This window comes from Polyodon spathula, chromosome 16 (assembly GCF_017654505.1).
Source record: "Polyodon spathula isolate WHYD16114869_AA chromosome 16, ASM1765450v1, whole genome shotgun sequence".
In the NCBI taxonomy this organism is placed as follows: domain Eukaryota; kingdom Metazoa; phylum Chordata; class Actinopteri; order Acipenseriformes; family Polyodontidae; genus Polyodon; species Polyodon spathula.
Window position 1 is genome coordinate 38,629,763 of NC_054549.1, and position 25,601 is coordinate 38,655,363.

Here is a 25,601-nt window from a genome sequence, read left to right on the forward strand (position 1 = left end):
ACTGAGAGAGACTGCGATGAGAGACGATTCCACCTCAATCTAAACACTGCGAGAGACTTCGATGAGAGACGATTCCACTTCAATCTAAACACTGAGGGAGACTTCGATGAGAGACGATTCCACTTCAATCTAAACACTGAGGGAGACTTCGATGAGAGACGATTCCACCTCAATCTAAACACTGAGAGAGACTGCGATGAGAGATGATTCCACCTCAATCTAAACACTGAGAGAGACTGCGATGAGAGACGATTCCACTTCAATCTAAACACTGAGAGAGACTGCGATGAGAGACGATTCCACTTCAATCTAAACACTGAGAGAGACTGCGATGAGAGACGATTCCACTTCAATCTAAACACTGAGAGACTGCGATGAGAGACGATTCCACTTCAATCTAAACACTGAGAGAGACTGCGATGAGAGACGATTCCACCTCAATCTAAACACTGAGAGAGACTGCGATGAGAGACGATTCCACCTCAATCTAAACACTGAGAGAGACTGCGATGAGAGACGATTCCACCTCAATCTAAACACTGAGAGAGACCTCGATGAGAGACGATTCCACCTCAATCTAAACAAGAGAGAGACCTCGATGAGAGACGATTCCACCTCAATCTAAACAATGAGAGAGACCTCGATGAGAGACGATTCCACTTCAATCTAAACACAGAGATTTCAACGACACATGATTCCACACAGAGACACTGGAGTGCAGGGCCTGAACAATAATGCAGTGCTACACAAGTCAACACATTCAGTGCTAAGTCTTTAGAAGGCTGATACTGGCTGCAGATCCCCCACACTCTCCCAGTGGAGCTTCGTCAAACACTGGCAGTGGCATGACTTTCATTACCCCTGTTGCAATTGTATTGCTTCACTTGACACGGATCAATTAATTATAGCCCCCTCCCACTTAAGCCAGTTTGGATTTGGAAAGAGAGTCATTGCCCAGGCACCCGTCTTCAATTGGAATATTCAAATCAGAGAGACACCCTGGAATATGTATATACCATGCAGAATAGTGCAGTACAGTGCAGTTGACTGATCTTCTTGTGTTTGGCTCAGTAAAGGGATTCTGTCCTTCGGAGGCCAGTCAAGGGCGTTGTAATAACAGACCTGTTTGTATCTCCTGTATCGTCACATTCCAATTGCTTCGCTTAGTGTTTCTCATGCATATTGAGAGCCCCAGTGTTTCTCATGCATGCTGAGAGCCCCAGTGTTTCTCATGCATATTGAGAGCCCCAGTGTTTCTCATGCATATTGAGAGCCCCAGTGTTTCTCATGCATGCTGAGAGCCCCAGTGTTTCTCATGCATATTGAGAGCCCCAGTGTTTCTCATGCATATTGAGAGCCCCAGTGTTTCTCATGCATATTGAGAGCCCCAGTGTTTCTCATGCATGCTGAGAGCCCCAGTGTTTCTCATGCATATTGAGAGCCCCAGTGTTTCTCATGCATATTGAGAGCCCCAGTGTTTCTCATGCATATTGAGAGCCCCAGTGTTTCTCATGCATATTGAGAGCCCCAGTGTTTCTCATGCATATTGAGAGCCCCAGTGTTTCTCATGCATATTGAGAGCCCCAGTGTTTCTCATGCATATTGAGAGCCCCAGTGTTTCTCATGCATATTGAGAGCCCCAGTGTTTCTCATGCATATTGAGAGCCCCAGTGTTTCTCATGCATATTGAGAGCCCCAGTGTTTCTCATGCATATTGAGAGCCCCAGTGTTTCTCATGCATATTGAGAGTGTTTCCCCATACTGTGTTTCTCATGCATATTGAGAGCCCCAGTGTTTCTCATGCATATTGAGAGCCCCAGTGTTTCTCATGCATATTGAGAGCCCCAGTGTTTCTCATGCATATTGAGAGCCCCAGTGTTTCTCATGCATATTGAGAGCCCCAGTGTTTCTCATGCATATTGAGAGCCCCAGTGTTTCTCATGCATATTGAGAGCCCCAGTGTTTCTCATGCATTGAGAGCCCCAGTGTTTCTCATGCATATTGAGAGCCCCAGTGTTTCTCATGAGAGCCCCATGTTTCTCATTGAGAGCCCCAGTGTTTCTCATGCATGTTTCTCACGCATATTGAGAGCCCCAGTGTTTCTCATGCATGCTGAGAGCCCCAGTGTTTCTCATGCATATTGAGAGCCCCAGTGTTTCTCATGCATATTGAGAGCCCCAGTGTTTCTCATGCATATTGAGAGCCCCAGTGTTTCTCATGCATATTGAGAGCCCCAGTGTTTCTCATGCATATTGAGAGCCCCAGTGTTTCTCATGCATATTGAGAGCCCCAGTGTTTCTCATGCATATTGAGAGCCCCAGTGTTTCTCATGCATATTGAGAGCCCCAGTGTTTCTCATGCATATTGAGAGCCCCAGTGTTTCTCATGCATATTGAGAGCCCCAGTGTTTCTCATGCATATTGAGAGCCCCAGTGTTTCTCATGCATATTGAGAGCCCCAGTGTTTCTCATGCATATTGAGAGCCCCAGTGTTTCTCATGCATATTGAGAGCCCCAGTGTTTCTCATGCATATTGAGAGCCCCAGTGTTTCTCATGCATATTGAGAGCCCCAGTGTTTCTCATGCATATTGAGAGCCCCAGTGTTTCTCATGCATAGTTGAGAGCCCCAGTGTTTCTCATGCATATTGAGAGCCCCAGTGTTTCTCATGCATATTGAGAGCCCCAGTGTTTCTCATGCATACTGAGAGCCCCAGTGTTTCTCATGCATGCTGAGAGCCCCAGTGTTTCTCATGCATATTGAGAGCCCCAGTGTTTCTCACGCATGCTGAGAGCCCCAGTGTTTCTCACGCATGCTGAGAGCCCCAGTGTTTCTCACGCATATTGAGAGCCCCAGTGTTTCTCACGCATGCTGAGAGCCCCAGTGTTTCTCACGCATGCTGAGAGCCCCAGTGTTTCTCACGCATACTGAGAGCCCCAGTGTTTCTCATGCATATTGAGAGCCCCAGTGTTTCTCATGCATATTGAGAGCCCCAGTGTTTCTCATGCATATTGAGAGCCCCAGTGTTTCTCATGCATATTGAGAGCCCCAGTGTTTCTCATGCATATTGAGAGCCCCAGTGTTTCTCACGCATATTGAGAGCCCCAGTGTTTCTCATGCATATTGAGAGCCCCAGTGTTTCTCATGCATATTGAGAGCCCCAGTGTTTCTCATGCATATTGAGAGCCCCAGTGTTTCTCATGCATATTGAGAGCCCCAGTGTTTCTCATGCATATTGAGAGCCCCAGTGTTTCTCATGCATATTGAGAGCCCCAGTGTTTCTCATGCATATTGAGAGCCCCAGTGTTTCTCATGCATATTGAGAGCCCCAGTGTTTCTCATGCATATTGAGAGCCCCAGTGTTTCTCATGCATATTGAGAGCCCCAGTGTTTCTCATGCATATTGAGAGCCCCAGTGTTTCTCATGCATATTGAGAGCCCCAGTGTTTCTCACGCATATTGAGAGCCCCAGTGTTTCTCATGCATATTGAGAGCCCCAGTGTTTCTCATGCATATTGAGAGCCCCAGTGTTTCTCACGCATATTGAGAGCCCCAGTGTTTCTCATGCATATTGAGAGCCCCAGTGTTTCTCATGCATATTGAGAGCCCCAGTGTTTCTCATGCATATTGAGAGCCCCAGTGTTTCTCATGCATATTGAGAGCCCCAGTGTTTCTCATGCATATTGAGAGCCCCAGTGTTTCTCATGCATATTGAGAGCCCCAGTGTTTCTCATGCATATTGAGAGCCCCAGTGTTTCTCATGCATATTGAGAGCCCCAGTGTTTCTCATGCATATTGAGAGCCCCAGTGTTTCTCATGCATATTGAGAGCCCCAGTGTTTCTCATGCATATTGAGAGCCCCAGTGTTTCTCATGCATATTGAGAGCCCCAGTGTTTCTCATGCATATTGAGAGCCCCAGTGTTTCTCATGCATATTGAGAGCCCCAGTGTTTCTCATGCATATTGAGAGCCCCAGTGTTTCTCATGCATATTGAGAGCCCCAGTGTTTCTCATGCATATTGAGAGCCCCAGTGTTTCTCATGCATATTGAGAGCCCCAGTGTTTCTCATGCATATTGAGAGCCCCAGTGTTTCTCATGCATATTGAGAGCCCCAGTGTTTCTCATGCATATTGAGAGCCCCAGTGTTTCTCATGCATATTGAGAGCCCCAGTGTTTCTCATGCATATTGAGAGCCCCAGTGTTTCTCATGCATATTGAGAGCCCCAGTGTTTCTCATGCATATTGAGAGCCCCAGTGTTTCTCATGCATATTGAGAGCCCCAGTGTTTCTCATGCATATTGAGAGCCCCAGTGTTTCTCATGCATATTGAGAGCCCCAGTGTTTCTCATGCATATTGAGAGCCCCAGTGTTTCTCATGCATATTGAGAGCCCCAGTGTTTCTCATGCATATTGAGAGCCCCAGTGTTTCTCATGCATATTGAGAGCCCCAGTGTTTCTCATGCATATTGAGAGCCCCAGTGTTTCTCATGCATATTGAGAGCCCCAGTGTTTCTCATGCATATTGAGAGCCCCAGTGTTTCTCATGCATATTGAGAGCCCCAGTGTTTCTCATGCATATTGAGAGCCCCAGTGTTTCTCATGCATATTGAGAGCCCCAGTGTTTCTCATGCATATTGAGAGCCCCAGTGTTTCTCATGCATATTGAGAGCCCCAGTGTTTCTCATGCATATTGAGAGCCCCAGTGTTTCTCATGCATATTGAGAGCCCCAGTGTTTCTCATGCATATTGAGAGCCCCAGTGTTTCTCACGCATATTGAGAGCCCCAGTGTTTCTCATGCATATTGAGAGCCCCAGTGTTTCTCATGCATATTGAGAGCCCCAGTGTTTCTCATGCATATTGAGAGCCCCAGTGTTTCTCATGCATATTGAGAGCCCCAGTGTTTCTCATGCATATTGAGAGCCCCAGTGTTTCTCATGCATATTGAGAGCCCCAGTGTTTCTCATGCATATTGAGAGCCCCAGTGTTTCTCATGCATATTGAGAGCCCCAGTGTTTCTCACGCATATTGAGAGCCCCAGTGTTTCTCATGCATATTGAGAGCCCCAGTGTTTCTCATGCATATTGAGAGCCCCAGTGTTTCTCATGCATATTGAGAGCCCCAGTGTTTCTCATGCATATTGAGAGCCCCAGTGTTTCTCATGCATGTTTCTCATTGAGAGCCCCAGTGTTTCTCATGCATATTGAGAGCCCCAGTGTTTCTCATGCATATTGAGAGCCCCAGTGTTTCTCATGCATATATTGAGAGAGTCCCAGTGTTTCCCCAGTGTTTCTCATGCATATTGAGAGCCCCAGTGTTTCTCATGCATATTGAGAGCCCCAGTGTTTCTCATGCATATTGAGAGTGTTTCCACGCAGAGTGTGTTTCTCATGCATATTGAGAGCCCCAGTGTTTCTCATGCATATTGAGAGCCCCAGTGTTTCTCATGCATATTGAGAGCCCCAGTGTTTCTCATGCATATTGAGAGCCCCAGTGTTTCTCATGCATATTGAGAGCCCCAGTGTTTCTCATGCATAGAGCCCCAGTGAGAGCCCCAGTGTTTCTCATGCATATTGAGAGCCCCAGTGTTTCTCATGCATATTGAGAGCCCCAGTGTTTCTCATGCATATTGAGAGCCCCAGTGTTTCTCATGCATATTGAGAGCCCCAGTGTTTCTCATGCATATTGAGAGCCCCAGTGTTTCTCATGCATATTGAGAGTCCCAGTGTTTCTCACGCATGCTGAGAGCCCCAGTGTTTCTCATGCATGATGAGAGCCCCAGTGTTTCTCATGCAGTGTTTCTCATGCATGAGAGCCCCAGTGTTTCTCATGCATATTGAGAGCCCCAGTGTTTCTCATGCATATTGAGAGCCCCAGTGTTTCTCATGCATATTGAGAGCCCCAGTGTTTCTCACGCATGCTGAGAGCCCCAGTGTTTCTCACGCATACTGAGAGCCCCAGTGTTTCTCACGCATACTGAGAGCCCCAGTGTTTCTCACGCATGCTGAGAGCCCCAGTGTTTCTCACGCATATTGAGAGCCCCAGTGTTTCTCATGCATATTGAGAGCCCCAGTGTTTCTCATGCATATTGAGAGTGTTTCTCATGCATATTGAGAGCAGTGTTTCTCATGCATGCTGAGAGCCCCAGTGTTTCTCATGCATATTGAGAGTCCCAGTGTTTCTCATGCATATTGAGAGCCCCAGTGTTTCTCATGCATATTGAGAGCCCCAGTGTTTCTCATGCATATTGAGAGCCCCAGTGTTTCTCATGCATATTGAGAGCCCCAGTGTTTCTCACGCATGCTGAGAGCCCCAGTGTTTCTCACGCATATTGAGAGCCCCAGTGTTTCTCATGCATATTGAGAGCCCCAGTGTTTCTCATGCATATTGAGAGCCCCAGTGTTTCTCATGCATGCTGAGAGCCCCAGTGTTTCTCATGCATATTGAGAGTCCCAGTGTTTCTCACGCATGCTGAGAGCCCCAGTGTTTCTCACGCATGCTGAGAGCCCCAGTGTTTCTCACGCATGCTGAGAGCCCCAGTGTTTCTCACGCATATTGAGAGCCCCAGTGTTTCTCATGCATATTGAGAGCCCCAGTGTTTCTCATGCATATTGAGAGCCCCAGTGTTTCTCATGCATATTGAGAGCCCCAGTGTTTCTCATGCATGCTGAGAGCCCAGTGTTTCTCATGCATGTTGAGAGCCCCAGTGTTTCTCATGCATAGAGAGCCCCAGTGTTTCTCATGCATATTGAGAGCCCCAGTGTTTCTCATGCATGCTGAGAGTCCCAGTGTTTCTCATGCATGCTGAGAGCCCCAGTGTTTCTCATGCATATTGAGAGCCCCAGTGTTTCTCATGCATATTGAGAGCCCCAGTGTTTCTCATGCATATTGAGAGCCCCAGTGTTTCTCATGCATATTGGGAGCCCCAGTGTTTCTCATGCATATTGAGAGCCCCAGTGTTTCTCATGCATGCTGAGAGCCCCAGTGTTTCTCATGCATATTGAGAGTCCCAGTGTGTCTCACGCATGCTGAGGGGGTGCAGTGAGAGCCCCAGTGTTTCTCATGCATGCTGAGGCGCTGCAGTGAGAGCCCCAGTGTTTCTCATGCATGCTGAGGGGCTGCAATACAATGAGAGAGCCCTGGTGATTGTGCCAAGCCTGCTCTACAGCAGTATCGCTGACTCTCTCCTCCACAAGGTAATTCAATGGGAAGCGGTTTCAGACACCGTGCCCCAGGCCTGACTGTCCGAGTTTATTACTCCACCCTCTCATTGGCACGATTGGGTTTTCTGAATTCAGAAATAAATCCAGGTCCCTCTGGTCCAATCCCTCGAAATGAAATGCTTGAATCGTTGATTAATCTGGGTCTGGTAAATATGCTGATGACTCAGTGTCTCCATACAAAATGCAGCAGTACATCATTCTATTCAAATCTTTTTTCGGGTATTACACAATTGTTCTCCTGTTTTTCACATGTTTATATTGTTCATTTACCAAGGATTGCCTCAAATTACATTTTTTGTAGGGCAGAGGGATGGTTTAAGACCACAGTTTACCCTTCCAGCCCTGGTCTTTGTTCTAACCCTGTTCTAAATTGTTCAGCTGAACCAGTTAAACCTGTATCCAGACCCTGAAGAGGTTCACTGTCTCATTGTATCTGTTAAACCTGGAGTGGAATGGGCCTCCGGGACTGTGATCAGACCCCCTTGATTCAGGGTTTCTGCAAAACAGCTGTTGACTGGATTTGAGATTCCCCAGCGACGTGTAAAGCAGATGCTCTCTCATTCCTCTCTCACTCTTTGTCTTCTTCACCCCTTCTTTCTCTCCTATCTGCCCCTCTACAACTCCCTCCCACCTTTCTTTTTATCTACCCCTCTCTTCCCTTCCGCTGCACTCCCTCTCTCTCTCCTTTCCCTCGCTCTCTCCCCCTCCATCTCTCTCACAGGCTGCCAGCTCGGCGAGTCTCGTGTGGGTGTGTTTGATTTACAGGTTGGCAGTGTTTCATATGTGTTCTGAAGCGTTTCCTTGTCCCTCCCCCTCTAGAACTGCAGGGATTCGATTGGGATGACCAGCAGGAGGAGGAGCCCTGACTGGTGACCAGCCACTCAGCGCAGTGCACTCTCAGAGAGGTGAGAGAGTGACACCTCCTGTGTAAGGGGCCAGTCAGTCCAGAGTCAGAGAGAAATTTGCTATCGAAATGGGCAGCACAGAGCACAGTGGAGAGATTGAGACTGAGACCCACTTCATCCTCCACTATGAGAGATACACAGAGCTGAGAGAGATACTCCTCCACTGTGAGAGATACACAGAGCTGAGACACTCCTCCACTGTGAGAGATACACAGAGCTGAGAGATATACTCCTCCACTGTGAGAGATACACAGAGCTGAGAGATACTCCTCCACTGTGAGAGATACACAGAGCTGAGAGAGACACTCATCCACTGTGAGAGATACACAGAGCTGAGAGATATACTCCTCCACTGTGAGAGATACACAGAGCTGAGACACTCCTCCACTGTGAGAGATACACAGAGCTGAGAGATACTCCTCCACTGTGAGAGATACACAGAGCTGAGAGAGACACTCATCCACTGTGAGAGATACACAGAGCTGAGAGATATACTCCTCCACTGTGAGAGATACACAGAGCTGAGACACTCCTCCACTGTGAGAGATACACAGAGCTGAGAGAGACACTCCTCCACTGTGAGATACACAGAGCTGAGACACTCCTCCACTGTGAGAGATACACAGAGCTGAGACACTCCTCCACTGTGAGAGATACACAGAGCTGAGAGAGACACTCCTCCACTGTGAGATACACAGAGCTGAGAGAGATACTCCTCTACTGTGAGAGATACACAGAGCTGAGAGATACTCCTCCACTGTGAGAGATACACAGAGCTGAGACACTCCTCCACTGTGAGAGATATACAGAGCTGAGAGAGATACTCCCACAAGCTGGCAGACACAATAGAGAGCTTTCTGCTGCAGAGCCAAGAGGAGAAATGGCAGGTCAGTCTGGGAGAGAAGAGAGAGGGTAATAGCAGTAATAGCTGCAGAGGGACTGCCTGGCTTGTATATTTACAGTGTGGCAGTGTTTAATCTTGCCTGGCTTGTATATTTACAGTGTGGCAGTGTTCAATCTTGCCTGGCTTGTATATTTACAGTGTGGCAGTGTTTAATCTTGCCTGGCTTGTATATTTACAGTGTGGCAGTGTTCAATCTTGCCTGGCTTGTATATTTACAGTGTGGCAGTGTTTAATCTTGCCTGGCTTGTATATTTACAGTGTGGCAGTGTTTAATCTTGCCTGGCTTGTATATTTACAGTGTGGCAGTGTTTAATCTTGCCTGGCTTGTATATTTACAGTGTGGCAGTGTTTAATCTTGCCTGGCTTGTATATTTACAGTGTGGCAGTGTTTAATCTTGCCTGGCTTGTATATTTACAGTGTGGCAGTGTTTAATCTTGCCTGCCTTGTATATTTACAGTGTGGCAGTGTTCAATCTTGCCTGGCTTGTATATTTACAGTGTGGCAGTGTTTAATCTTGCCTGGCTTGTATATTTACAGTGTGGCAGTGTTCAATCTTGCCTGGCTTGTATATTTACAGTGTGGCAGTGTTCAATCTTGCCTGGCTTGTATATTTACAGTGTGGCAGTGTTTAATCTTGCCTGGCTTGTATATTTACAGTGTGGCAGTGTTCAATCTTGCCTGGCTTGTATATTTACAGTGTGGCAGTGTTCAATCTTGCCTGGCTTGTATATTTACAGTGTGGCAGTGTTTAATCTTGCCTGGCTTGTATATTTACAGTGTGGCAGTGTTCAATCTTGCCTGGCTTGTATATTTACAGTGTGGCAGTGTTCAATCTTGCCTGGCTTGTATATTTACAGTGTGGCAGTGTTCAATCTTGCCTGGCTTGTATATTTACAGTGTGGCAGTGTTTAATCTTGCCTGGCTTGTATATTTACAGTGTGGCAGTGTTTAATCTTGCCTGGCTTGTATATTTACAGTGTGGCAGTGTTTAATCTTACCTGGCTTGTATATTTTAATGGGTTCTATGATGTGAGCCTCTGTGTGTGTTTTTAGTGTTAACCCTGATCAAGCCTGGTATAATCACACTCACAGCATGTTAGCAAGCCTGGATATTACAACGTTGGGCTGCTCACTTTTACTCTTGCCATCCCCTCAATCACACACATTTGCTGCCCAATCCCTTCTAATAAAATTGGGTCTCGTTGTGTTTTTATTTCTTCCTGTTAACATGTGCTTTCTTCCCATCTCATTCTTCTGAGTCTCGTTATCTGCAAACAATAACAGAATTGCTTAACCTTGACTGCGCACCAGAACAGCAGAGATTGAAATCAGGAGAGCTCTTGGGTTTTGCGCCGTCATCTCGGTCAGGGGGCAGCTGAAAAACAAACACATGATTCAAATAAATAAAACCCAACCACAGCCAGTTCCAGGTCTCTGGAGGTCTGTAATGGGAGAGCCTGCTGGTTGCTTTCCACTGATGCTAACCCATTAACTGGGAGTCTCTCTTTGTTGCTATTGAGATGCAGAAATGCTAAAAGAAATGTATTGAATTTGGTGATTGAATTTATAATGTAACATTGCAAAACCTGAAACACTCACAGTGCAACATCAGATCAGTACCAGGCAGACGGACAGGGTGCTCCAGATCCAGATCAGATCAGTACCAGGCAGACGGACAGGGTGCTCCAGATCCAGATCAGATCAGTACCAGGCAGACGGACAGGGTGCTCCAGATCCAGATCAGATCAGTACCAGGCAGACGGACAGGGTGCTCCAGGTCCAGATCAGATCAGTACCAGGCAGACGGACAGGGTGCTCCAGGTCCAGATCAGATCAGTACCAGGCAGACGGACAGGGTGCTCCAGGTCCAGATCAGATCAGTACCAGGCAGACGGACAGGGTGCTCCAGGTCCAGATCAGATCAGTACCAGGCAGACGGACAGGGTGCTCCAGGTCCAGATCAGATCAGTACCAGGCAGACGGACAGGGTGCTCCAGGTCCAGATCAGATCAGTACCAGGCAGACGGACAGGGTGCTCCAGGTCCAGATCAGATCAGTACCAGGCAGACGGACAGGGTGCTCCAGGTCCAGATCAGATCAGTACCAGGCAGACGGACAGGGTGCTCCAGGTCCAGATCAGATCAGTACCAGGCAGACGGACAGGGTGCTCCAGATCCAGATCAGATCAGTACCAGGCAGACGGACAGGGTGCTCCAGATCCAGATCAGATCAGTACCAGGCAGACGGACAGGGTGCTCCAGGTCCAGATCAGATCAGTACCAGGCAGACGGACAGGGTGCTCCAGGTCCAGATCAGATCAGTACCAGGCAGACGGACAGGGTGCTCCAGGTCCAGATCAGATCAGTACCAGGCAGACGGACAGGGTGCTCCAGATCCAGATCAGATCAGTACCAGGCAGACGGACAGGGTGCTCCAGATCCAGATCAGATCAGTACCAGGCAGACGGACAGGGTGCTCCAGGTCCAGATCAGATCAGTACCAGGCAGACAGACAGGGTGCTCCAGATCCAGATCAGATCAGTACCAGGCAGACGGACAGGGTGCTCCAGGTCCAGATCAGATCAGTACCAGGCAGACAGACAGGGTGCTCCAGATCCAGATCAGATCAGTACCAGGCAGACGGACAGGGTGCTCCAGGTCCAGATCAGATCAGTACCAGGCAGACGGACAGGGTGCTCCAGATCCAGATCAGATCAGTACCAGGCAGACGGACAGGGTGCTCCAGGTCCAGATCAGATCAGTACCAGGCAGACGGACAGGGTGCTCCAGGTCCAGATCAGATCAGTACCAGGCAGACGGACAGGGTGCTCCAGGTCCAGATCAGATCAGTACCAGGCAGACGGACAGGGTGCTCCAGGTCCAGATCAGATCAGTACCAGGCAGACGGACAGGGTGCTCCAGGTCCAGATCAGATCAGTACCAGGCAGACGGACAGGGTGCTCCAGATCCAGATCAGATCAGTACCAGGCAGACGGACAGGGTGCTCCAGATCCAGATCAGATCAGTACCAGGCAGACGGACAGGGTGCTCCAGGTCCAGATCAGATCAGTACCAGGCAGACGGACAGGGTGCTCCAGGTCCAGATCAGATCAGTACCAGGCAGACGGACAGGGTGCTCCAGGTCCAGATCAGATCAGTACCAGGCAGACGGACAGGGTGCTCCAGATCCAGATCAGATCAGTACCAGGCAGACGGACAGGGTGCTCCAGGTCCAGATCAGATCAGTACCAGGCAGACGGACAGGGTGCTCCAGGTCCAGATCAGATCAGTACCAGGCAGACGGACAGGGTGCTCCAGGTCCAGATCAGATCAGTACCAGGCAGACGGACAGGGTGCTCCAGGTCCAGATCAGATCAGTACCAGGCAGACGGACAGGGTGCTCCAGGTCCAGATCAGATCAGTACCAGGCAGACGGACAGGGTGCTCCCTATACCGGTCCAGATCAGATCAGTACCAGGCAGACGGACAGGGTGCTCCAGGTCCAGATCAGATCAGTACCAGGCAGACAGACAGGGTGCTCCAGATCCAGATCAGATCAGTACCAGGCAGACGGACAGGGTGCTCCAGGTCCAGATCAGATCAGTACCAGGCAGACGGACAGGGTGCTCCAGATCCAGATCAGATCAGTACCAGGCAGACGGACAGGGTGCTCCAGATCCAGATCAGATCAGTACCAGGCAGACGGACAGGGTGCTCCAGATCCAGATCAGATCAGTACCAGGCAGACGGACAGGGTGCTCCAGGTCCAGATCAGATCAGTACCAGGCAGACGGACAGGGTGCTCCAGGTCCAGATCAGATCAGTACCAGGCAGACGGACAGGGTGCTCCAGGTCCAGATCAGATCAGTACCAGGCAGACAGACAGGGTGCTCCAGATCCAGATCAGATCAGTACCAGGCAGACGGACAGGGTGCTCCAGGTCCAGATCAGATCAGTACCAGGCAGACAGACAGGGTGCTCCAGATCCAGATCAGATCAGTACCAGGCAGACGGACAGGGTGCTCCAGGTCCAGATCAGATCAGTACCAGGCAGACGGACAGGGTGCTCCAGGTCCAGATCAGATCAGTACCAGGCAGACGGACAGGGTGCTCCAGGTCCAGATCAGATCAGTACCAGGCAGACGGACAGGGTGCTCCAGGTCCAGATCAGATCAGTACCAGGCAGACGGACAGGGTGCTCCAGGTCCAGATCAGATCAGTACCAGGCAGACGGACAGGGTGCTCCAGGTCCAGATCAGATCAGTACCAGGCAGACGGACAGGGTGCTCCAGGTCCAGATCAGATCAGTACCAGGCAGACGGACAGGGTGCTCCAGATCCAGATCAGATCAGTACCAGGCAGACGGACAGGGTGCTCCAGGTCCAGATCAGATCAGTACCAGGCAGACGGACAGGGTGCTCCAGGTCCAGATCAGATCAGTACCAGGCAGACGGACAGGGTGCTCCAGGTCCAGATCAGATCAGTACCAGGCAGACGGACAGGGTGCTCCAGGTCCAGATCAGATCAGTACCAGGCAGACGGACAGGGTGCTCCAGGTCCAGATCAGATCAGTACCAGGCAGACGGACAGGGTGCTCCAGGTCCAGATCAGATCAGTACCAGGCAGACGGACAGGGTGCTCCCTATACCGGTCCAGATCAGATCAGTACCAGGCAGACGGACTGGGTGCTCCAGGTCCAGATCAGATCAGTACCAGGCAGACGGACTGGGTGCTCCAGATCCAGATCAGATCAGTACCAGGCAGATGGACAGAGTGCTCCCAATACCGGTCCAGATCAGATCAGTACCAGGCAGACGGACACCCCTGTCTGTCAGTCTATCTGTCTGTCTGCAATGCCATTGCCCATTCATGTATTTTCTTTTTTTTTGAATTGAAGATGATAGAGAGGTAATGAGCAAATATCTGATAGCTGGTACAACAGTGTCTGTGAATAACAAGCCTGTTGGGATCTTTGTATTATTTGGATGCAAGAAAGAGGAATAATAATTGAATGAAACACAGCACAACATATCTGGAGACACGAAGCACTCCACACAAAGCAGGGTTAGAAATTGAAGAGTGTGATGTTTAAAAGATTCTGTATGCGTGTGTGTTTGCATTGCATGGATTATTCAGAGCTACATAATTCAGCAGTGATAGATTTAGAAATGCTAAAATAAACTTCATTGATTCAGTGACAAACCTTTCCACTGAAGACAATGAGAAAGACCTTTGCAGATCTGTAACACAGGGACTGGCTGAAAAACAGCTTTGAGCGGATGCAGGTTCCGTTGCATAGCAGTGATGTACTGAGCTCTCTGTAAAGGATAACGACTTGGGAGTAAATGGCTTTGAGAATCTAGTCATCAGTTTTTAAGTTGATGGATGTTTACTGATGCGCTCTCTCTCTCTCTCCCTCTCTCTCCTCCCCTCTCTCCCCCCTCTCTCTCTCTCTCTCTCTCTCTCTCTCTCTCCTCTCCCTCTCTCCCCCTCTCCCCTCTCCTCCCTCTCTCTCTCCAGGACTATTCTGTGGTAGGGGAGTACAGGACTGACTGCCTGCGCACGAGGGGAGTGCAGAGGGAGGTGGGGGCGGCAGTGTCTCCCGGCCTCACGGCTATGCGCGAGTGTGATAGCAGGTCACGGCCATGGAGACGGACAGCTACAGGGGGCTCCTGGAGACCAGCGACGGCTTCGACCCAGAGTCGGGGGGCTGGTACCTGCCCTACCCGCTGTGGCTCCAGGTCTCCCTCTCAGGCTTCCTGATGCTGGAGATTGTGCTGGGCTTCAGCAGCAACCTGACAGTGCTGGTGCTGTACTGCATGCAGTCCAGCCTGGTGGACTCGGTCAGCAACACGGTGACCATGAACCTGCACGTGCTGGACATCATCGTGTGTGTGGTGTGCGCGCCGCTCACCATCGTGGTCATCCTGCTGCCACTGGAGCAAAATGCAGCCCTGCTGTGCTGCTTCCACGAGGCCTGCGTCACCTTCACCAGCATCGCCACGGCCGTCAATGTGCTGGTCATCAGCATGGACCGCTACGACATCTCTGTGCGGCCTGCCAACCGTGTCCTGACCCCTCCCCGCGCCGCCCTGCTGCTAGCCTGCGTGTGGGCTGTCTCCTTGGCTGTCTTCTTCATCCCCTTCCTGGAGGTGCGCTTTTTCGGAGACCCGGGTGAGGGGGGCAGCAGCGAAGCGGCCTGGGAGAACCGCACCCTGCTGTGCCTGAGCGGGGCTGGAGGGAGGTGGCAAGCAGACTATCACAGGGAGCTGGGCATGTACTACCACCTGCTCCTCCAGATCCCCATGTTCTTCGTGGCCATGGCAGTCATGCTGGTCACCTACTATAAAATCCTGCAGGCACTCAACATCAAGATCGGCTCGCATTTTAAGAGGAGCCAGCGGCGCAAGAACGCCGGGAGCAGCGGGAGCTGCGCCAACAGCAGCAGCAACAAGAAGAAGAAAAGGAAATCTTCCGCCCCGATGCTGGCTGCACCCAGCGAGTCCAAACTCCTGACCCAGCCCCCTCCCCTCATCCCCGGCTCCACCCCCCAGCCCCCCGTCTCTCAGATGGGGGTCCAGGCTTCCGTCTCAGTTATCATCGCCCTGCGGAGGGCGGTGAAGCGGCACCGGGACCGCCGCGAGCGCCAGAAGAGGGTGTTCCGGATGTCTCTGATCATCATCTCCACGTTCCTGGGCTGCTGGGCTCCCATCTCAGTGGTGAACCTGCTGATCCTGTGCCTGGGCCCCAGCGACAGGCTGGTGACGGTGCGGATCTGCTTCCTCGCCCTGGCGTACGGCTCCACCATCTTCCACCCGCTGCTCTACGCCTTCACCCGGCAGAAGCTGCGCAAGGTACTGAAGAGCAAGGTGCGGAAGCGCGTGGTGTCGCTGCTGCAGGTCGACCCAGCTCCCAGTGGCACCGTGATCCACAACTCCTGGGTGGAGCCCAAGAAGGGGGGCCGCAAGCCCAGGCTGGAGTGCAGTGACGCCACAGACCGCTGCCTCACCGAGGCTGTCAGGGAGTGACTCTGCCTTTCTTACAGCCATCCCTCTTTTCTGCCTTCTCTCTCCCAGCCTCTTTCCTCTCTCTCTTCCTTCCCTGTCCTTCCTCCTCCATCTCCCCCCATTTTTTCCACCTTGCTTATTTTCTTTGTTTAATTCTTCTCCCTTCCTTTCTTCATTTCCCTTTTTCATTTTGTCTGTCCCTTGCTTCTGCATTCCCTGTTGTCTCCTTGATTTAATTCCTGCTGTCTCCTTTTTTTTCTCCATTTCCCTGTCCCCTATTCCCTTTTCCCTTCCTGCAGAGTCTCTTGCCTCTGTCTTCCTCCCTTCCCTGTATTATTGTAATTACCTTGTCTTGTTTTATTGAGAAAACAACCAGCAAAAATCTCTTTTTCAGACACTGTAGACTGCAACTATTACAACAGGTGCAACAGCACAGTTTGTATCCTCCTGTGTGAGTAACCACAGCACTCTATGAACACTCACAGTGTATTCTGTTCATACAGTGAATGGGAAAGAAAGACTGTTCAAACCTGTATGTAAGAGCTGTGATATTGGAGAATCACTTTCCTTAGATCGACCTCTGTAGGGTCTGCTTTAAGAAGGGTCTGGAGCAGAGCGATTCACCCAGCAGCACTGACTGTGGGTCTGGAGCAGAGCCATTCACCCAGCAGCACTGACTGTGGGTCTGGAGCAGAGCGATTCACCCAGCAGCACTGACTGTGGGTCTGGAGCAGAGCCATTCACCCAGCAGCACTGACTGTGGGTCTGGAGCAGAGCGATTCACCCAGCAGCACTGACTGTGGGTCTGGAGCAGAGCGATTCACCCAGCAGCACTGACTGTGGGTCTGCAGCAGAGCCATTCACCCAGCAGCACTGACTGTGGGTCTGCATGCAGAGCCATTCACCCAGCAGCACTGACTGTGGGTCTGGAGCAGAGCCATTCAACCTCTCATTCTGTCACTGGATTTGAAGGAGAGACAGAGTCCAGAATGAGGTCCTGTAAGAGGAATACTCGCTCAGGATCACCGTTTATATGTAAAAGTTATTTGATGCTGGAGATCTCAGTTCTTGATATAAAGAACATGAATTCACTCAGTGGGACTTGAATGGATCAGCCCCATAGTGACTGTGAGGGTAGCATCTGTTGCAAAGCTCTTGTGGCTGGAGACGGTCAGGGCTGGGTGAATGTGGAGATGTTCCTGACAGTGTGGATGCAAGAAGCATCTGGAAGGGAGAGCCTGTTTCTAGTTTGCTGGATGTAAAGTAGGAGGCAGATACAACACGTTTCTGTAATGAAGGCTGGGCGGCAGTTCCTTACGCAATCACTGCCTGTTACCCACATGCAAGCTTCAGATCTGCAGTGCTGCCCTGATCCAGTGAGCAGTAGGGCCTGGCAGGACGTATACACACACCCTGAAGGGCCTTCCTGAATTTACTGTTCAGGTCAAACAGTGGATTTGACAAAAAGCCTAAATAATGCTTGGGGCAAAAAAAAAAAAGATTCGTTTTTTTATTAAAAATCCTTACGCCAATAAAGTAGTCCCATTTATATTTTTGACCTGCACACCACTGCTGGAGGAGTGTTGCTCCCGGAGCGCGCCGCCTCGCCGCTGGAGGAGTGTTGCTCTGTCAGTGTGTAGAGAGAAGCTGTAGTGTGTTTGTGTAACGTGAATCGCTGTCTGTGTTTGTTCATCTGACTGTACATGATGTATAGTGTGTGAGAGTTTATTTTATTTATAGGAGGCCGAATTGAAGTCTAATAAAAAAATCAATATTTCATCTGGTGTCCCTGCTGGTTTCTTTCCCTCTCTCTCTCTCTCTGTCGGGCACAGTGAATTATCAGTACAAAATCACAATACATAATCATAGCAGAGCCAGTGGGCTGGATAGCTCTGTTGGTAGAGCAGGGGACTATGATTCACAGATTAGTGGGTTCAAACACATGGCAGGGGTGTGAGTTTTCTTTTCATTTTTAAACACTTTACCCATTTTGATAGACTTGGGTTTAACATAACAGGACAGTGTTCTCAGCACACTAATAATATAAAGAGGTGATAGAAGGTCTTCTGTGCAACACTACATTGGCATGGAGGCAGGTGGTGCAGTGGGTTCATTCCCTGGTATGCTGTGCTGTTCATCTTGGGAGACTGGGTTCAAATCCAGGTGAGTTCTACCTTTATTTTCAAAGACTTGTTTAATTTCCTATATAAGGCAATGAAAAAGCAGGCTCTTCCATGGAAGTGAGATGGACTGGGTTCAAATCCAGTAGTTTTGCTCATTTCAAAGAATTTGTTAATTAACCTTATATACAGTCTGAACCCACACTTTCCTGTAGGAGCTGGTGGTGCAGGGGGCTAATCCCACAGCTTCCTCTTCTTGAAGATGGTGGTTCAAATCTGGGTGCGGGAGGTGTGTTCCTGAGGTAAGTAATGCTGTTGCTTGTGAGTCATGGTGGTGGTTGTAAGTCTGGATGTTGATTGGAAGTAACGATGCTGGTTGTGACTAATGATGTTGGTTGTGTTTCCACAGAGGGAGGAGGGCAGCCTGCCCTGAAGAGGAGCCGGAAGAGGATGAAGAGGGGGCTTGGGCCCCCGGCTGTGGGGGGGAGTGGAGGAGGGGGGGTGTTGGTACCAGAGACCATAAGGTGGGGTGATGTTTTGTTTTCCAAAAATAAACTACTTTAACATGACAAAATGAACCATCACCTGTCTGGTGGCAACACCCCCCTCCTTCACTCCCCCCACAGCCGGGGGCCCAAGCCCCCTCTTCATCCTCTTCCGGCTCCTCTTCAGGGCAGGCTGCCCTCCTCCCTCTGTGGAAACACAACCAACATCATTAGTCACAACCAGCATCGTTACTTCTAATCAACAGCCAGACTTACAACCACCACCATGACTCACAAGCAACAGCATTACTTACCTCAGGAACACACCTCCCGCACCCAGATTTGAACCACCATCTTCAAGAAGAGGAGGCTGTGGGATTAGCCCCCTGCACCACCAGCTCCTACAGGAAAGTGTGGGTTCAGACTGTATATAAGGTTAATTAACAAATTCTTTGAAATGAGCAAAACTACTGGATTTGAACCCAGTCCATCTCACTTCCATGGAAGAGCCTGCTTTTCATTGCCTTATATAGGAAATTAAACAAGTCTTTGAAAATAAAGGTAGAACTCACCCAGATTTGAACCCAGTCTCCCAAGATGAACAGCACAGCATACCAGGGAATAAACCCACTGCACCACCTGCCTCCATGCCAATCTAACATTGCACAGAAGACCTTCTATCACCCTCTTTATATTATTAGTGTGCTGAGAACAACACCACCTGTTATGTTTGCCCAAGTCTATCAAAATGGGAAAAGTGTTTGAAAATGTAATGCAAACCCACAGCCCTGCCATGGGTTTGAACCACTAACGTGGGAATCACAGTCCCCCGCTCTACCAACAGAGCTATTCAGCCAGCTGGCTTGCTTGTTGTGTGATTTGTGATTTGTGACTTCAACTGGATTCAAAGCCAAACCTCATTGATAAAAAGGTAAGTGAAACAATATATTTGAAACTGAGGGATTAACACTGGAATCTTATGTGGGACTTGACCTCACAAACCTGGAAGTCAGAGTCCAGTGCTCTACCAACTGAGCCTGCCAGAGAACTGATTCATCATTTATCAAATGCCCTCCAGCACATTAACTAATGATTTGTTAATAGGATTCAAAACCAAGCTCCTGCTGAGCCTAGACAGTAAATTAAACAAGTAACATGGAGGACTTGAACCACCAACACTGAGACACACATCCCCGCACTTAACAACTGAGCCATCCCGCCAACTGCTCCAGCTGACTCATCTGTGGCTTGAACTGGACTAATGATTGATACAACATGCAGGTGATTTGAAAATATCCAATAAAAGTCACTTCCATTGTATCTGACAGATTCAAACAAATAGACGCTGTGGAGAAACAAAACAAGCACACAACACTTTAACTCTGGTGTTTATGTAGCAATTCTCTAATCAGGGAACACCAATTCCCTGCAAGGATGGTGAAAAAGACCAGCAGCTCGCCCCCTGCTGAGTTTACCTTTAACATTGCCTCAAAGATTCTGTGACAATACATGTAAAAAACAAGGCACTTGATATTACATTGAATTCCCTGCCCAGGTTTAAACTCTGTCCATGAATGGTCACATGGATGTAGAGGTAGTATACCCGACCACTGTACTATCGATCTGCCTGAGGTGAGCTGATCACTGTACTATCGATCTGCCTGAGGTGAGCTGATCACTACTATCGATCTGCCTGAGGTGAGCTGATCACTACTATCGATCTACCTGAGGTGAGCTGATCACTGTACTATCGATCTGCCTGAGGTGAGCTGATCACTACTATCGATCTACCTGAGGTGAGCTGATCACTACTATCGATCTGCCTGAGGTGAGCTGATCACTACTATCGATCTACCTGAGGTGAGCTGATCACTGTACTATCGATCTGCCTGAGGTGAGCTGATCACTACTATCGATCTGCCTGAGGTGAGCTAATCACTACTATCGATCTGCCTGAGGTGAGCTGATCACTACTATCGATCTACCTGAGGTGAGCTGATCACTACTATCGATCTGCCTGAGGTGAGCTGATCACTGTACTATCGATCTGCCTGAGGTGAGCTGATCACTGTACTATCGATCTGCCTGAGGTGAGCTGATCACTGTACTATCGATCTGCCTGAGGTGAGCTGATCACTACTATCGATCTACCTGAGGTGAGCTGATCACTGTACTATCGATCTGCCTGAGGTGAGCTGATCACTGTACTATCGATCTGCCTGAGGTGAGCTGATCACTGTACTATCGATCTGCCTGAGGTGTGACAGTATGTAACATTGTCTATAAGATTAATTCTTTAAAAATGAAAGTACAGAACAGCAATTGAACTCAGTGCACACACACACACACACTGGAGCACCCGCCTGCAATCAGGAACTGTATTTAACATTAACAATCAAGGGGAGCTTGAACCCACAGCCCTGAGGGCATGAGTCCACTGCTTTAACAAAACTGAGCTACCTGGTTAGTGGGGCCTGTCATTTACAACTATTGCATTTTCTACCGTGGTCGAATTTTTTTTTTTTTTTTTAAGACACTGTCCTCCAGTGGAATAATGAGGTATTGCATGCCAAGGAAAATACTCCAATAACACACAGAGTACCCTTGGCATGCAATACCTCATTATTCCACTGGAGGGCGTGTTCTTTTAAACTTTTTTTTTAAACGTAAATGTTTTTCATGAAAATATCACTTTTTGATATTTGAAAAAAAAAAAGTAAAAAAAAAAACAAAGAAAATACAACATTGAAACGCATCAGCATATAAATAGAGCACTAATAAATCCAAAACACGAACAGTTAATAATACAACATAATAATATTAGTGTAAAATTAATCAAAAACGACTTAGGCATACCTGCAGCAATAGGAGGTTATGTTCTGAAATGTCATGCCCTCCTACTGCCGAACGTGTGAGCCAGACTCCACCCGGCGGCAGAAAGGGGTAATGCACGTCCAAAAGCATACTGAGCCAGCCAGTGTGCTGAGAATCACACAAGACCCAGACGGGGTGCCTGAATCCAAACCACACAGAGAGCCAGTCAGAGAGCTGCTGAACACATACTCAACTGCACAGCACGACTTCAATTCATATACAGAGAGAGCCAGCCACAGAGCTGCTGAACACACACTCAACTGCACAGCACGGCTTCAATTCATATACAGAGAGAGCCAGCCACAGAGCTGCTGAACACACACTCAACTGAACAGCACGGCTTCAATTCATATACAGAGAGAGCCAGTCACAGAGCTGCTGAACACACACTCAACTGCACAGCACGGCTTCAATTCATATACAGAGAGAGCCAGCCACAGAGCTGCTGAACACACACTCAACTGCACAGCACGGCTTCAATTCATATACAGAGAGAGCCAGCCACAGAGCTGCTGAACACACACTCAACTGCACAGCACGGCTTCAATTCATATACAGAGAGAGCCAGCCACAGAGCTGCTGAACACACACTCAACTGCACAGCACGGCTTCAATTCATATACAGAGAGAGCCAGCCACAGAGCTGCTGAACACACACTCAACTGCACAGCACGGCTTCAATTCATATACAGAGAGAGCCAGTCACAGAGCTGCTGAACACACACTCAACTGCACAGCACGGCTTCAATTCATATACAGAGAGAGCCAGTCACAGAGCTGCTGAACACACACTCAACTGCACAGCACGGCTTCAATTCATATACAGAGAGAGCCAGTCACAGAGCTGCTGAACACACACTCAACTGCACAGCACGGCTTCAATTCATATACAGAGAGAGCCAGCCACAGAGCTGCTGAACACACACTCAACTGCACAGCACGGCTTCAATTCATATACAGAGAGAGCCAGTCACAGAGCTGCTGAACACACACTCAACTGCACAGCACGGCTTCAATTCATATATATTCGATTCATATTCAGATTCAAGCAATAGCAGGGCACCTGCATTCACATATCCTCGTGAAATCTGCGTTTCACGTTTATTTAACCCTCCGAGGAATCTAAATCACAAGGTTCATGGTGACCAGTTTTCATGGATTGGCGCAATGTCTAATAGCAGCGATGGAGCGCACATGCATTCCATGGGCTAACCAAGCCGAAAGAGCTCAGTTGGGAGAGCGTTAGACTGAAGATCTAAAGGTCCCTGGTTTGATTCCAGGTTTTGGCAGTGAAGGTTGGCTATTGTTTTCTTTTAACTTTATAAAGTATTGGATTTTGACGCAATGCTTGTCTTCATGGACTTTACTTTTTGGTTTGGAATTTGTTTAATTTAAAGTAATGAATTACAATACTATTAACAAATAATTTAGAAAACATTTATAATAATACTTAATTAGGTTAACGCACGACATAATTGTTGTATAAGTGGACATTTTTGTTATTATTTGTGCATTTATTTAGTTATTTCTTTATATAAAACTGTAATTCAAAAACAGACCGTCCCTGGGTGGGCTTGAACCACCAACCTTTCGGTTAACAGCCGAACGCGCTAACCGATTGCGCCACAGAGACCGGGACGCTCAGAGCCGCCAGTGAGGGGAAGTGAACCTCGACTAGCGGGCTGCTTCCTCCATTCTCTTGTGATACCCTTTGCACCCGCTAGATGGGGGTGTTGTATTAAAAATGATGCTGAAACGACACAAAAACGAATTATTTTTGACAAGTGCCTGTACAGAAATACTACCCAAGGGGAATCGGGACTGAAATAAAGTGAATTAGATCAATCGCAATAGAAAATGAATAATTAACGAATATATCTCTCTGTATATAATAATGATGTCAGTCACACTGTATCTACTAATGATGTATCTATAAAGCGCATTTGGACCGTCCAGCTCTGTAAACGCAATGCTGAAGTTTGAGTATTTCCTGCTGTCATTCCGAGCAGAAACAGCTCAACTGGGAGCAAGTAAGCTTGAAGTTTTTAAAGTCCCTGGCTCGATCTGAGAGTCCTGATATAAAGGGTGTCAAGTTTTCCCTGACTGGTCGGACTTTAGGGACGTCACAACAACATCCTATTTGTCTTTTATTACAAACAAGTAACCTCTTGTATTTCGTGTTTGTTCTCTTGTATTTGTTCTCTTGTATTTCGTGTTTGTTCTCTTGTATTTGTTCTCTTGTGTTTGTGTTTGTTCTCTTGTATTTGTTCTCTTGTATTTCGTGTTTGTTCTCTTGTGTTTGTTCTCTTGTATTTCGTGTTTGTTCTCTTGTGTTTGTTCTCTTGTATTTCGTGTTTGTTCTCTTGTGTTTGTGTTTGTTCTCTTGTATTTGTTCTCTTGTATTTCGTGTTTGTTCTCTTGTGTTTGTTCTCTTGTATTTCGTGTTTGTTCTCTTGTGTTTGTTCTCTTGTGTTTGTGTTTGTTCTCTTGTATTTCGTGTTTGTTCTCTTGTATTTGTGTTTGTTCTCTTGTATTTGTTCTCTTGTATTTCGTGTTTGTTCTCTTGTGTTTGTTCTCTTGTGTTTGTGTTTGTTCTCTTGTATTTCGTGTTTGTTCTCTTGTGTTTGTTCTCTTGTATTTCGTGTTTGTTCTCTTGTGTTTGTTCTCTTGTGTTTGTGTTTGTTCTCTTGTATTTCGTGTTTGTTCTCTTGTGTTTGTTCTCTTGTGTTTGTGTTTGTTCTCTTGTATTTCGTGTTTATTCTCTTGTGTTTGTTCTCTTGTGTTTGTGTTTGTTCTCTTGTGTTTGTTCTCTTGTATTTCATGTTTGTTCTCTTGTATTTGTTCTCTTGTATTTCATGTTTGTTCTCTTGTATTTCGTGTTTGTTCTCTTGTGTTTGTTCTCTTGTTTTCTTGTGTTTGTGTCTCTTGTATTGTGTTTGTTCTCTTGTGTTTGTGTTTGTTCTCTTGTATTTGTGTTTGTTCTCTTGTATTTGTGTTTGTTCTCTTGTGTTTGTTCTCTTGTGTTTGTTCTCTTGTGTTTGTTCTCTTGTATTTCGTGTTTGTTCTCTTGTATTTGTTCTCTTGTATTTCGTGTTTGTTCTCTTGTGTTTGTTCTCTTCTGTTTGTTCTCTTGTATTTCATGTTTGTTCTCTTGTGTTTGTTCTCTTGTCTTTCGTGTTTGTTCTCTTGTGTTTGTTCTCTTGTGTTTGTGTTTGTTCTCTTGTGTTTGTGTTTGTTCTCTTGTATTTCGTGTTTGTTCTCTTGTATTTGTTCTCTTGTATTTCGTGTTTGTTCTCTTGTATTTGTGTTTGTTCTCTTGTATTTGTTCTCTTGTATTTCGTGTTTGTTCTCTTGTGTTTGTTCTCTTGTGTTTGTTCTCTTGTATTTGTGTTTGTTCTCTTGTGTGTTTGTTCTCTTGTGTTTGTTCTCTTGTGTTTCTCTTGTGTTTGTTCTCTTGTGTTTGTTCTCTTGTATTTCGTTTTGTGTTTGTTCTCTTGTATTTCGTGTTTGTTCTCTTGTATTTCGTGTTTGTTCTCTTGTATTTGTGTTTGTTCTCTTGTATTTGTTCTCTTGTATTTCGTGTTTGTTCTCTTTTGTTCTCTTGTGTTTTGTTCTCTTGTGTTTGTTCTCTTGTGTTTGTTCTCTTTTCGTGTTTGTTCTCTTGTATTTCGTGTTTGTTCTCTTGTATTTGTGTTTGTTCTCTTGTGTTTGTTCTCTTGTATTTCGTGTTTGTTCTCTTGTGTTTGTTCTCTTGTATTTCGTGTTTGTTCTCTTGTGTTTGTTCTCTTGTATTTCGTGTTTGTTCTCTTGTGTTTGTTCTCTTGTGTTTGTTTGTTCTCTGTTTGTTCTCTTGTATTTCGTGTTTGTTCTCTTGTATTTGTTCTCTTGTATTTCATGTTTGTTCTCTTGTGTTTGTTCTCTTGTATTTCGTGTTTGTTCTCTTGTGTTTGTTCTCTTGTATTTCGTGTTTGTTCTCTTGTGTTTGTTCTCTTGTATTTCGTGTTTGTTCTCTTGTATTTGTGTCTCTTGTCTTTGTGTTTGTTCTCTTGTGTTTGTTCTCTTGTATTTGTGTTTGTTCTCTTGTGT

At 47.5% G+C, this 25,601-nt stretch overlaps 1 protein-coding gene and 2 non-coding genes across 4 annotated transcripts in view; 2 read left to right on the forward strand and 1 right to left on the reverse strand.

Annotated features, from left to right (window-relative positions):
* LOC121328507 (G-protein coupled receptor 22-like) overlaps positions 1-16,722 on the forward strand; it is a 47,168-nt gene extending 30,446 nt beyond the window's left edge. The window contains exons 2-3 of one of the 2 annotated variants that reach the window (XM_041273196.1): positions 8,040-8,125; positions 14,550-16,722. In XM_041273196.1, the coding sequence (XP_041129130.1) occupies positions 14,675-16,057 (1,383 nt within the window). In that variant the 5' untranslated portion in view covers positions 8,040-8,125; positions 14,550-14,674 and the 3' untranslated portion in view covers positions 16,058-16,722. The remainder of the gene's footprint in view (positions 1-8,039; positions 8,126-14,549) is intronic. The other variant, XM_041273195.1, reaches the window with a different exon arrangement.
* A 6,009-nt stretch (positions 16,723-22,731) lies between these two features.
* Positions 22,732-22,804, forward strand: trnaf-gaa. The gene has a single exon. It is a non-coding gene; the product is annotated as a tRNA-Phe (tRNA).
* A 270-nt stretch (positions 22,805-23,074) lies between these two features.
* On the reverse strand, positions 23,075-23,148 carry trnan-guu. Its single transcript has one exon. It is a non-coding gene; the product is annotated as a tRNA-Asn (tRNA).
* Between the last annotated feature and the right edge of the window lie 2,453 nt (positions 23,149-25,601).